General features: G+C 42.4%; 1 protein-coding gene across 1 annotated transcript in view; it reads right to left on the bottom strand.

The window, feature by feature from the left end:
* The window catches only part of DDX43 (DEAD-box helicase 43), a 64,323-nt gene that overhangs the window by 26,172 nt on the left and 23,552 nt on the right, over positions 1 to 14,599 (bottom strand). Inside the window, exons 11-12 of the mRNA XM_074946848.1 lie at positions 5,881 to 5,968; positions 3,150 to 3,277 (exon numbers count right to left, since the gene is read on the bottom strand). Of these exons, the coding sequence (XP_074802949.1) occupies positions 3,150 to 3,277; positions 5,881 to 5,968 (216 nt within the window). The remainder of the gene's footprint in view (positions 1 to 3,149; positions 3,278 to 5,880; positions 5,969 to 14,599) is intronic.

The following is a 14,599-nucleotide window of genomic DNA, read 5'->3' as shown; positions in this document are numbered from 1 at the left end:
CCGCGTGACCTTAGCTGGGGCCCGAGATCCCAAAGGGGGTGAAGAGGTGCCCGAGACAGTGCCTTGGTCCACCCCAGATTTATCCTTTCCCTTGCAGGAAGCTGGAGACCTTCCTCACCCTGTCTTCTTGGCTGTGAACTGGTGTCTGCTTGCAGACTGTACCGGTGGGGCACTGCGCACTGAGTTCACGGTGCTCAGCACCGAATCAGAGAGCTGCTCCGGCATCGGGGTAAGGGCAGACTCCATAAGGAGCACTTTCAAGTGAAAGTCACGCTCTCTTTCAAGCTAATGTCATGCTCCTCCTTCATCCTTGGCTTGAAGGACTTGCAAATTCTGCACTTATCACTAATGTGACCTTCGCCCAAGCACTGAAAACAACTTATGTGGATCGCTAATGGGCATGGGCCTTTTACAGTGATCACAGGGCTTAAAGCCTAGGGACCAGGTCATGCCCCATCCTGAGGCGAAGTCCCATTCGGGACCTACTAAGTCTCTAAATAGCAGAAAAGAAACTAAAACTAGAGGGAAACTATATACAATATACAAGAGGTAAACGAATTCAAATGAATAAGCAGCAACAGCTCTAGCTGAAGCAGCAACAGTTCCATGCACTGTCACTGGCAGCAAGAAGAAACTGAGGGGGGTGGGCAGGCGGCATCCTATATGCCATGGCATATGCGCACCACTCCAGGGAAGCCAGAGCCAGTCCTCAACGGATACTGCTGAGGGAAAAACTTCCGGCACTGGTGCATGTGGCAAGCACACACGCCTAAGCTGAATGGACGTGAGCAATCACTCAAAGAACCACCTTAGGAAAAGTGGGCTCTGCTAGCGGATTCTGTCCTAGACCAAAAGACAGTAGAGAAGGAACTGGGGGCGGTCAGACCTTACAGAGCTATATGTACGTTCTGCGTACAGTGTCAGAGAGGGGACGTGTGCATGTGCTGGTGAAGAGCTCCGATCCCAGCCACAGAGGGTGCTGCCACACTTCAAGTGATGTCCCTTTGAGTGCTCCACTGTAAGAACTCATTTTTCTCTTGTTCCATTAGCTATGATCACTTTTTTTGAATTACCAGTTCACTACAACATTCCTTTGATCTTTACATGCCAAAATGTTCATAAGTAACTATTCTGTAGTTTCTAAAGTTTTAATGGAATTTTACTAAGAAGAGATGTTTGCAGCACTGTCAAACTTTTAGGCATTGAGTTAGGAGGGCCAGGTTGTGTTTTCTCTTATATTACAACCACTACGAGAGATCCTGGAACGGGACGAGTGCAAAACACACCCACACTCAAGTCTCTTTGGAGTCTTGAGTCTGCTCTTTTAGGAGTGGCAGAGATAGAGGCCAGGGTCTGCCACAGATCATTGGCCATCTTAAAGATTCCCTCATTAAGGGGCACAATTTATCTGCCAAGAATCATAGGGTATAAGATGCCAGTTTCTATGATTTTTCTTGGATAATTGCTAAAGGGATCTCTAAAAGGTGTCTGCCATTAGTTTCAAGATACCTAGAAAGGCCTCCAAGTTACCATCATCAGACAGTACAACTTCATCTAGCAAATTACCATAGATGCATGAGGAACTGAATATTCCTCCTGATGATCACCACCACTCTGCATGAATCATAGAATATCAGGGTTGGAAGGGACCTCAGGAGATCATCTAGTCCAACCCCCTGCTCAAAGCAGGACCAATCCCCAATTTTTTTTTTTTTTTTGCCCCAGATCCCTAAATGGCCCTCTCACGGATTGAACTCACAACCCTGGGTTTAGCAGGCCAATGCTCAAACCACTGAGCTATCCCTCCCCCCAGTTTGAGAGCCACAACCTGCTGAGGGGTCCACATCATTCTTGGAGACCTAGACAGAGTGGTCAATTTACGCCTAGATGAAGTGGGGGAAAAAAATCTCTAACAGGTCCTGGAAATTGAGCTCAAGGATTCCAGGGTGGCCAATAAGGCCAGGTCTGCACACCATAGGGATATGGTACATAAGGCCAAGACGAAAGAATCCAGGCAGTTTGGACCCAGACCAATTTGTGTCTTACTGTAGGTAGAAGAGTGTCCTGAGATCCCCTTCTATGGCGCCCACTTATAGATTGTGTCAACTCAGAGAGAAGGGTTCCTACTATCCCCTGAAAAGGAAGAAGTAGAAGAGTAAACTTCTTTGAGAAGAGGCTGATTGCTGAAAAAGTTAGGTTGAGATGATGTTCCATGAAATAGGGATACCAGTGACTACGGAGGTTAATTTAGCACACTTTTCGTCTTTGGTACCCTTCGTTCCACTACTGATATAGGTCTTGCAGATATTATCAGTCTCATGTTCAGAAGAGGAGCTTCTGGTTCAGGTGTAATTAGCCAAGTTTCTAGAAGATGTAAGTGTAAATGGTTCCAAGGTTGTATGCATCAAGGAAGGTGTTGCCAAAGGCAACAGTACTGCAGGGATTAGTGCCAATGAGGGGCTCATCTCTCACTCTGTTGCAATGTCATCAGCGTGGATGTAGCTGGCGCTGATACAGAAGGATTGGTAACCAAACTCAACTGGCACGTGATTGCCAGTGCCAAAGAACGTGCATCAGGTGGGACAGCTGAACCATAGTGCAGATCAGGCTTTGAAGGGAGTACTGAGGCACAGTCACAAATATGACTCTTCAACTTCCTTTTTGACAGTACTGGGGAAGATGATCAAGTTGGAAACCGTTTTCCTGTCTCACAAGAGTTTTCGAAAATGTTTCCCATCCAAAATAGGACAGTCAAAATCTCAAATTTTCATGAACTGATAGTCCAATAAATAAATAAAAATTCAGATCAGGTCAATCAAAATGTTTCATTTCAATAATTTCAAAACATCTCATTTGTCTTTAATTTTAACATTCTTAGTATAGAAAATCTTAAAGCCCGTTTTAAGTTAAACAGTGCAGTCACATTCCAATGCATATTAGTTTTATGATACTAGAGAACTTGCATAAAATGTAATGGTCATGTACAGTGCTGGGGAAATACAGTAAGTCAATATAAACACTAGAATGTGGTTGAAAGTAATTAAGAGTGTCCTAGTTAGTAACTTTGATCTGAGAATAACTGATTAATTTCTAAATAATGAGTTGATAGCAAACTAGACAAATGTAATATTGGTTAAACAATTACATACGTAAGTTTCTTTCCCACAAATATGATGACTTTATCTTTAGGCTTCATAGTATCAATGAAGTAGCGTGTGAAAGCTCTCTTTTCTTCTTCTGGGATAATAATAACTTTCTGCTCAACTGTATTTACTGCCTGTGAAATATGAAAAAATGATGTTAAGTAAAAAGAAAATCATTTCACTCCAGTTAATTCATTCTCACATTACAATACCTCAGGCCACAGACTTCAAAACTGATATACTTGATTGTGTCAATAAATGATATCAGGAGAGAATCTTAAATATTCACTTCATAGGAAAATAGACTGTGTCAAACTCTAGAAAGATAAGTTTGCTATTTTTCTCTGAGCAGAACTGGGAAGAAGCAAATTAACTAAGCTTCAGAGGGCAGGCACATGCTACTGAGCCAGTTACAGCCATGGGCCCTGTAAAACTTGGAGCTGTAGTTGCAGGTCTTCACCCTAGTCTTGTACCCTACAGGAAATTTCATATAGGGAATTCCTGCTCCTTCAGCAAAAGACCAGACAGGAGAGACACAGGGTAAAGGAAGGAACCTGGAGGGATATCTCTGCATTTATCAGAAAGGCGGCCCAGAATAGGAGACATCTGCAAAGAGCAGGAGCTGGCTGTTATGAAGCCTCAGCTACGGAAGGTTGTGAATCCCTAAGACAAAGGCTAAGTGAACACCTGAGGAGCTTTGAGATCTTTTCGGTGCTTTGTTTTAAGTCTTTTTCTAAGTTAAGAAAAGTCCTGAGCAGAGGAACTGAAATAGTGAAGTTGTCTGGAGCATGATCTCATTGGGCTAGTGGATTAGTCCACAGGTTTACAGTCACTTAAACTCTGTGCTTCAGTTCTCTGTTTGTAAACTGGCAGTGATAATACTTTCTCCCTTTCTCTCTATTAGCTCTTTGGAGTCTAAGCTCTTTGAAGCAGGGACTTTTCTTACTGTGTATTTGCATAGTGACTAGCACATGCAAGTCCCAATCTTGTTTGGGTGCCAGTAGGCATGACATACTAATTAACAACAACAACTGTGACAGAAGATGGGGAAAGGCGAACAGACTGGAAGGTAGCCAGGTGGTAATACAAAATTCACTTACTTTATTATAAAGGTTTATTGACAATCCTTTTTTTTTTTTTTCCTTTTACTCTATGACTGTGCTATTATGATATTTACATGGTAACTAGAGAGCAAAATCTGCTAAACTGAGATCAGACATTGAGCTGCCTTTGTTGAACTTCTAAAAGAAGAAAGGGGGCTTCAATCATTAAAACAAGTTGGCAGACCACCGAGGAAGACAGCTTTTTTGCATTGTAAAAGGAAGAGGGCTGAAAAAACTGCCTGGAAGCAGGAGGGAACTAGTGGAACCACATAAAGAACTGAACCAAGTCTTGCTCTGATGGATAAAATATCCTACCTAGGGTCTGATCTACAGAAGGTAAAGCTCATTGTCAGAATAACAAATCTGGTTGTGAAAGAGAAATACTAATTTCTTTATGGCACGATTGCATGCAGGCTGAAGCAGGGGTGAAACAGCATATGCACTATTTGAAAGTTTGATAAATTTCAGAACTCCCATGCTTTATAAAATTGTGAGTAAAATGCGTTTGAACAAATTTCTCATTCGTTATAGTAAAGTTATAAAACAGGAGTAAAAAAAACCCAAACATTTGCTGCTACATTTCAGTACAATGTTACTTCAATCTATAACCAGTCAATCCAAAAATTAAAAATGCATTGTAGAAGCTCTTGGAAGATATAGCAACTATATAAGGGCTAATGACTCCTTTGGCATCAAGAAACAATGGATTTTTATTTATTTATTTTTAAAGGCATCCAGTTGAGGCTTTCAATACTGGGGAAATAGTAGTACATCTTTCCCTCTTGCTTTTTGGCAGGGCAGAGGGTAACTTTACATTTAGGGAGGTGGTATATGAATTTCTTCCTTGTTCTCCCAAATCAAACCTTGAATGCATTTCACCCCAACCTAATATCTGATGCTACATCTAAATACGTCTAAATACTCCAGTTTGATGTTTCTGCTAAAATGATAGGTTGACTTTTACATGCAGTTGACTTTTACATTTGTTAGGTTTCAAAGTCAATACAAAAATAGAGATAAGGGGGGAACTTTACACCTCTGAGAACTATGACAGGTTGTCTGTATACGCCGAGCAATGCGTTTACATCTGTTTCACATTTTAAAGGTTATTTTTGTAACCAAAAGAGCTCAAATTTTTTTTAAACACAAAAACTCCAATTCTGGATGAAAATTATATAGCATAATCAAAAAGGGCAATTACATAGCAATGTGTGGCTACCTAATATTATACACGAGCCCTTGGCCATTAGGTAGATTTGGATGAAAAATTTACTATTGAAGTCATCTGCTTATGGGTGGAGAAATACATTATTATTAACCAAATCAATGCTTTAGAGACTTCATAAAATTTATTTAATCATTTGTCCATTACCAAAGCTGAGACTAAATGCTCTTTGGCATGTCTCATTATATTCTTATCACAAAGTTCTTTTCTATTTACAGTTCTAAGATACATTCTGGGCTTTTACTGAAGCTTTTAAAATACCACTGATTTCTGCTTACTTGGAGCATGTTGTGAAAGACCAGACTGGATTATGCTTTTAACTAAATAAAGTATTATTTGAATGTTCCAAAACATTCAAAGTTATGAGCAACTACAAGGAGTAATGTGATTTTAAAAAAAACCAACCTACCGCTAAATCAAGAGTGCCAACATATACGATCATAGGATCTTTCAAATATGATTTTGCAAGGCGGCGAACACCATCTGGCCAAGTAGCACTGGTGGGAGAGAAGAAAAACATATTTTAAAATGTGTTAAAAGGCAAGAGGTCTCCAATACGTCTCTCATCCATCCCACATCCCAATACATTCCAGCAAGGTCTTACACCCACAATAGCTGTCATGCATATGTACTAACCTTAACAAGAAAAATTGGAATTGCTCATTTATGAGCATAAATTCAATCCAGTTGGTATTACTGAAACCTGGTGGGATGATTTATACAACTGAAATGTTAAAAATCAATGGTTATAACTTATTTAGGAAGAACTGGAAGGGGAAAAGGAGAGGGGGAGTGGCACTCTGTCAAAAATGGCATTACCTGTTTCCGAGTTACTGATAACTCGGAAGAAAGTTATCTTGAAGGCTTCTGGATCAATGTCCTAACAGACAAAACACAAGATGGGGTACTAGCTGGTGTTTGCTACAGACCACAAAAATCACACTAGGGAAAATGAACAGTTCCTTACATGCTTATCTACAATGTGCAGGAAAAAAACACTGTGTGATCATGAGGGACTTCAATTTGAGTGACATATGCTGGAGGTCTCGTACTGCCAGAACTAAAACATTCTTGGAATTTCTAAACATTATAGATGATAGGTGGATAACAGTGCCTTGGCTGTCTGTCCAGGCTCCTGTGTGGCGGCAGAGATGTTGGCTGTCTGTCCTAGGACGACTCTGAGTCGGACAACGGTTCTGTCTGAAATAGCAGGCCCCAATCCGATGAATGGGGAAGGTGTACAACAAGAGCAGCAGTTCATCCTGAGGTGTAGGGATGTCTTGGAGAACAGACAGCCCGAGAGAAGCAGAGACTGTAGGTGACATAAATATAAAGGGAAGGCTAACCACCTTTAAATTCCTCCTGGCCAGAGGAAAAACCCTTTCACCTACAAAGGGTTAAGAAGCTAAAAATAACCTCGCTGGCACCTGACCAAAATGACCAGTGAGGAAACAAGATACTTTCAAAGCTGGAGTGGTGGGGGGAACAAAGGGTTCTCTCTGTCTCTGTGTTGTCTTTTGCCGGGACCAGAGCAGGAATGAAGGTCAGAACTCCTGTAAAGGGTTAATAAGCCATCTAGTTAGATATGCGTTAGATTCTGTTTTGTTTAAATGGCTGATAAAATAAGCTGTGCTGAACAGACTGTATATTCCTGTTTTTGTGTCTTTTTGTAACTTAAAGGTTTTGCCTAGAGGGATTCTCTATGTTTTGAATCTGATTACCTTGTAAGGTATTTACCATCCTGATTTTACAGAGGTGATTCTTTTACTTTTTCTTCTATTAAAATTCTTCTTTTAAGAACCTGATTGCTTTTCCTTGTTCTTAAGATCCAAGGGTTTGGAACTGTGTTCACCTATGCAAACTGGTGAGGATTTTTAATCAAGCCTTCCCCAGGAAAGGGGGTGTAGGGCTTGGGGGGGATTTTGGGGGGGAAAGACGTTTCCAAGTGGGCTCTTTCCCGGTTATATTTTGTTAGACGCTTGGTGGTGGCAGCAATAAAGTCCAGGGACAAAAGGTAAAATAGTTTGTACCTTGGGAAAGTTTTAACCTAAGCTGGTAAAAATAGGCTTAGGGGGTTTTTCATGCAGGTCCCCTCATCTGTACCTTAGAGTTCAGAGTGGGGAAGGAACCTTGACAGTAGGTATGGCAGGAACATCCTCTGGTGTCAGGAACATCTCCTTACATCCTGGAGTCTGTGGGGTGCTCACTGAGACTCCAGAGGTACCTGGTTCAGTAGTCAGAGCCAACTGGTTTGCATTTTGGTGTGGTGGCAGCAACAGAACATCCAGAACTGCAGTCGTAGAGGGAAGCTCTACGTGTCACCGGGTGGTAGGGATGGATCCCGCTTCTTCTTTACCTTACCCTTCAGCTGGGGGACCTTTGGTGGTGGTTCTGCTGGATCCACAAGCAACATCTTACCCAACCTGGCATGGCTCAGAGAGGGAATGTGTCTATATGAGTAGTCTGACGCGGGGATCTGCTCTTATGCCTATGAGCGTTTATTACTCTCGTTGTGGGCCTTTGATGCTGGCAGCTTCGTACCATAGCTCATGCTCAGAGGGACTCTACTGACCAGTAGAGGCTGCTATACAGTGGGCATGTGTGTGGGGTATCTCCCTGGCCAGGATCAGAGTGCATCCAGGGCCTTACTGCCTCTTCCTAAGGAACCTGTGGAGTTGGAGCTCACAGGTCTCTAGTTCTGAGTGCGAAGGACTTACAGATGCTGCACGTCACCAAGATGTGCACCTCACCCAGACAGTATAGGCACCGTTGATGGTCAATGCTGATGAAAAAGGAATGATGGCAGAAGACAGTTCTTGATGCCTGGGATCCTGGGCATGCTCCTGGATAGCAAGGGGTTGTCCCCCTGAACTGGGGAGGGTTTATACTAAACTATGAAAAACAATCTATTTACACAAGTATACAACAACAACTCTCTTATCGAAATAAGAGAAGGAGGAATAGGGGTTTTGACTCAGGCCATGAGACGGTAAGAGGGAACTGGAGTGACATTGACCCGCACCACCCCATATACCCTCGGTCGGGAGCACAAGGAGACATACTGAGCATGTACAGGTCAACAGACGCTGCTTGGAGAAAACTTCCCGACTCAGCACACATGCACCTATGTGTGGAATACACATGGGACCATCACTGGAAGAACAGATCATTCTGAACCAACCCTGGAAGCAGAGGAGGCACAGCCTTGTGTGATCAGTTGCAAAGGTGCAAGCTGCCATGGGTCTCCAGAGCTGAAGACAGTTCGTAATTGTGGTCCAAGAGCTCTCCTGAATTGCATGTACCAGACCTGACAGAGTTAAGAGTTTAAGATATGGTAGGCCCTGGCTATCAGTGATGCCCCTATAAACTGTATCTTCCGTACAAGGAGTTAACATGGATTTTTTTACCTTTAGCTGAAGATCCAACTCCTGGTACAGAGCAAAGGCTGTCTGGGTGGAAGACAGGACTGCTTCGTAGGAATGTTCCTTGAGTAGTTAGTTGTGAAGGTACAGGAAGACTAGGATCACTTCTTGTTTCAGGTAAGGACCTTTGAGAACACCCTTAAGGTTAAAGAAAGGCTGAAGGGAAGCACTTGGTATTGGAAATGATCCTGGCCTATAGTGACATGTAGGTATTTCCTGCAGGATGGGTGTATCTTTATTTGGAAATAGGAATATTGTAGGTTGAGGGCTGAAAACCAATCCCCTTCCTCCAGTGAAGGAATTATAGCTGCCAGAGTCATCATTGTAAGCTTGAGACTTTACAAACTTGTCTTAGATACAAGATCAGCCTCCACACTGTCCTTCTTTGGCACAAGGAAATATCTTGAGTAAAACCCTTTGCCCTTGTGAGGAGTAGGACCAGTTCTATCATTCTTAAAGAGAATATTTACTTTTCGTCTCAAAGGCTTAGAAGAGGGGTCCGTTAAGAGGAAGAGAGAAGGGGTCCGGAAGGGAGAGACTGATGTGAAATGGATGGTATAGCCTGTTGTGACCTCTATGACCCACTTGTCTGTAGGGATCCCGCGCCAATCATGTTGGAAATGGGAAAAGGGGTCTTCAAAGGTGGGGAGGTGAGCAAATGGACAGCTGTAAAACCAGAGATGTGGGAGGATATGAACCTTGACCAACCCATCAACACTGTTGCTTTGAAGAGGACTGGGTTGTTGTGGAGGGCAGATGAGTGGCCCTTTCTATCTCTCTCAGGAATGTATGTCTTTTTCTAGGGGTTTTGGTGGATCTTTGGAATTCAGAGAATTTAGCAGAATGCAATCTCTGGGCAGCTGGTGACCTACTAAATCTTCTCTTATCGTAGGTATGTATATGTCCAGGGATCTCAAAGGAGCCCTAGAGTCCTTCAGCATGTACAAGGACTTGTCGATAGTCTCGGAGAAAAACTTCCAACCGTCAAAGGGGAAATCCTCAATAGCGTTCTGTACTTCCCTTGGAAACCCCAAGAGTTGGAGTTATGATGCCCTTAGCATAACAGCTGTGGAGATGTACCTGGCAGCAGCGTCTACAGCATCCAAGGATACCTGAAGAGCAGTTCTGGCCAATAACTGGTACTCTGAAGTGATGGACTGGAATTGCTCCCTCTGTTCCTGTAGCAGATGTTCAATAAAGGCAGTTAAATCTACTATAGTTTGTAAAATTATATTTGACCATGATCCTGATAGTTCAGTCTTCACGTCCGTCTAGAAAAGTCCAGTCTTTAGTTTATCATATGTGATAGAATTGGACAAGTGTTGCTTACCCACTCATTTACCATAAAAAAAACCCAGAGAGTCTTTAGGGGGAACCATTTACATGTTGGTGGAACAGTACTCGAATTGGCTAAGATAGTGTAATGCCTCATTAATGGGTAAGGCAATCCTGGAGTTGTTGCTGACTGCAGGAGATCCAACAGTTTGTGCTGTGAATCCTTGACCTCTGAGTGGAATCTGAAGAGTGTCAGCTACCCACTTTATGAGGTCTTGAAATTGACAGAAGTCATCAGCTATGGAAGGTGGTGGAGGCATAACCACCTCGATTGGAGATGAGGATGAAATGTGTGTTTGGTGGTTGGCCTCCTGCTCCTCAAACATCTCCTGTGAGGGACTGGTGGTGTCAATGACCGAGAAGGATCACAGGCAGGAAGCACAGAGTCTGAAGCCTGGAGTCGTGGGCACAGTCTGGTACCCAAATGAGGCATTGGAGGGGGGAGGGGTTGTTCCCCCAGGAGACTAATCTAATGCTAAACTATTAAACTCTTTACAATTAGATGATTCTTGTTCTGTAGCATGAAGTCAAAGCTGTGGACACTAAAGGTTCCAACCTGAACCATGCAGTGATGAGAAGGAATTGGAGAGGTGGTCAGACCATCCTGTCCTTTACACCCACTGTTGGAGGAATGAGGGGAGCAAGGGTGCCAGTGCAGACCAATGAATGCTACTTTCTGCTATGGGTGTGCATACGTAACCCACAGCAGAATACAATAAGGACCATCACTTGAAGATCAAGCTTGATTTTCAAGAAATCTTGGACACCAGGGAATTTCCAGCAGACTGGAAGAAATGTTGTGCCACTTTTTTTTTAAAAAAGGTAAATGGGATGACCCAGGTAATTGTAGGCCTGTCAGCCCGACAATGACCCCAGATAAGACAATGGAGCAGCTGATATGGGACTCAATTAGAAACAATAAAAGGAGGGTAATATAATTAATGCCAATCAACAACGGTTTATGAAAGCTAGATCCTGTCAAACTAACCTGATTTTTTTGTTGTTGTTGAGAATACAAGTTTGATAAAGGTTATACTGTTGACATAATATACTTAAGATTCTGCAAGGCATTTGACTTGGTACCATATGACATTTTGTTTAAAAACTAGAAAGACAAAATTAACACTGCACACATGAAATGGATTAAAAGCTGGCTGATAGGTCTCAAAATGTAATTATGAAAGGGAAACTGGGTGTGTTTCTGGTGGAGTCCCAAAGGGGATCCCATGCTTGGTCCTATGTTATAACTTTTGTCAATGACTGGCAAGAAAAAATCATCACTGATAACATTTGCAGATGACACGAACTGGGGGAGTGGTAAATAACTAATCACAGAACCATAGAATATCGGGGTTGGAAGGGACCTCAGGAGGTCATCTAGTCCAACCCCTTGCTCAAAGCAGGGCCGATCCCCAACTAAATCATCCCAGCCAGGGCTTTGTCAAGCCTGACCTTAAAAACTTCTAGGGAAGGAGATTCCACCACTTCCCTAGGTAACGCATTCCAGTGTTTCACCACCCTCGTAGTGAAAAAGATTTTCCTAATATCCAACCTAAATCTCCCGCACTGAAACTTGAGACCATTACTCCTTGTTCTGTCATCTGCTACCACTAAGAACAGTCTAGAGTCATCCTCTTTGGAACCCCCTTTCAGGTAGTTGAAAGCAGCTATCAAATCCCCCCTCATTCTTCTCTTCTGAAGACTAAACATCCCCAGTTCCCTCAGCCTCTCCTCATAAGTCATGTGTTCCAGTCACCTAATCATTTTTGTTGCCCTGCGCTGGACTCTCTCCAATTTTTCCACATCCTTCTTGTAGTGTGGTGCCCAAAACTGGACACAGTACTCCAGATGAGGCCTCACCAATGTCGAATAGAGGGGAACGATCACGTCCCTCGATCTGCTGGCAATGCACCTACTTATACATCCCAAAATGCCATTGGCTTTCTTGGCAACAAGGGCACACTGTTGACTCATATCCAACTTCTCGTCCACTGTAACCCCTAGGTCCTTTTCTGCAAAACTGCTGCCAAGCCATTCGGTCCCTAGTCTGTAGCGGTGCATTGGATTCTTCCGTCCTAAGTGCAGGACTCTGCACTTGTCCTTGTTGAACCTCATCAGATTTCTTTTGGCCCAATCCTCCAATAATAAGATAGGTCACTGATAAAGAGAGATCTGGATCTCTTGGAAAGCTGGGATCAAGCAAACAGATTAATGTTTTAATGTGGCTTAATGCAAATGTATACATCCAGGAACAAAGAATGTAGGCTGTACTTACAGGATGGGGAATTTTATCCTGGAGTCAGTAATTCTGAAAAAGATTGGAGTTCTTGGTGGATAATCAGTTGAACATGAGCTCCCAGTGCAATGATGTGACTAAAGTGCTAATGCAATACTGGGATGCAAAAAGAATGGAATCTTGAATAGGAATGGAGAGGTTATTTCACCTCTATGTTTGGTACTGATGCGACCGCTGCTGAAACAGTGTGTCCAGTTCTGGTACCCACAATTCAAAAAGGATATTGACAAATTGGAGAGGGTTCAAAGAGCCATGAGAATGATTAAAGAATTAGAAAACATACTTTACAGTGGCAGACTAAGAACATAAGAATGGCTATACTGGGTCAGACCAATGGTCCATCTATTCCAATATCCGATCTTCCAGCGGTGGCCAATGCCAGGTGCTTCAGAAGGAATTAACAGAACAGGTAATCATCAAGTGATCCATCTCTTGTCATCCACTCCCAGCTTCCGGCAGACACTAGAGACACAATGCATGACCATCCATGACCATCTTGGCTAACAGCCACTAACAGACCTATCCTCCATGAATTTATCTAATTCTTTGAACCACATTATACTTTTGGCCTTCACAACATCCCCTAGCAATGAGTTCCACAGGTTGACTGGCCATTGTGTGAAGTACTTCTTCCTTTTGTTTTAAACATGTTGCTTATTAATTTCATTGGGTGACCCCTGTTTCTTGTCTTACGTGAAGCAGTAAACAACATTCTTATTCACTTTCTCCACGCCATTCACGATTTTATAGACCTCTATCATATCCCCTCTGTTGTCTTTTTTCCAAACTGAAAAGTCCCAGTCTTTTTACTCTCTCTTCATACGGAAGCTGTTCCATACCCTTCATCATTTTTGTTGCCCTTCTCTGTACCTTGTCCAATTCTAAAATATATTTTTTGAGATGGGGTGACTAGAATCAAGGAGCTTAATCAATTTAAGATTAACAAAGAGAAGATTAAAGGGTGATTTGACTACAGTCTACATAAGGAACAAATATTTAATATTGGTCTCCTCAATCTAACAGAGAAAAGTATAACATGATCCAATGGCTGGAAGCTGAAGCTAGACAAATTCAGACTGGAAAGAAGATGTACATTTTTCACGGTGAGGGTAATTAATCATTGGATCAATTTAGCAAGTGTCATGGTGGATTCTCCATTACTGACAATTTTTAAATTAAGATTTAATCTCTCTCTAAAAGGTATGCTTTAGGAATTATTTTGGGACAGGTATACAGCCCGTGTTATTCATAAGGTCAAACGAGATGATCACAGTGTTTGCTTCTGGCTTATCACTTCATCTATGAACTGGAAGTATGTTTTTCAGTAGTATAACTACACACTTGCCTGTACTCTTAGCAAGAAACACATGTTCTGAATTTTACCTGTGTCCACTAGTAGGCCCAGCACTTTGGCTATGACTGAGCAGTGCACAACAGAGCTCCAGGGGGAGAAGAAGGGTCAGTCTGTAAAAGTGGCTCTGAACTCCCAAATCCTTAGCCAAATTTGCACTTTTCTGGGCCCCCAGAATAAATCAGAGCACCTGAGGATTATACTAAAAGTACACATGTTGTATGCAGTGTGGTAGTTGTGTTAGTTCCAGAATATTGGAGACACAAGGTAGGTGAGGTAATATCTGAAGAGCACCTCTGTGTAAGCTTGTTGCTCTCACCAACAGAAGTTGGTCCAATAATAGATATTACCTCATCCATCTTGTCTCTCTAAAGTATACAGGCTGTTAACAGCCTTAAGGTGTTATTACAGTATCTAAAGATCTCTGAGGCAAAGAAAAATCCCAGCCATGTCCCCATTCTCCCTTTCACAAACCTTGGCTAGCCACAGACAGTGGGATAACACAGAAGCAGTCACGCTGGCTCTACATCAGAGGATTCTCCTACACTAGGGTTATCTTCCTGTGGCTAGTTATGGTGTGGCATGCATTGGCAAGAATTCACAGAACCAGGGGTTTGGTGATTAGAGACTGAAAGGTTCATAGACTGATATTCATATTAATGTAAATATATAAAATAAGATTTATACCAACACTTGAGAGACAAAATAATTCACTCTGATGTAT

The sequence above is a fragment of the Natator depressus genome, chromosome 3 (assembly GCF_965152275.1).
Source record: "Natator depressus isolate rNatDep1 chromosome 3, rNatDep2.hap1, whole genome shotgun sequence".
Lineage (NCBI taxonomy): Eukaryota > Metazoa > Chordata > Testudines > Cheloniidae > Natator > Natator depressus.
Note: the sequence above shows the minus strand (reverse complement) of the source record. Positions and strands in the feature narration are given on the sequence as shown.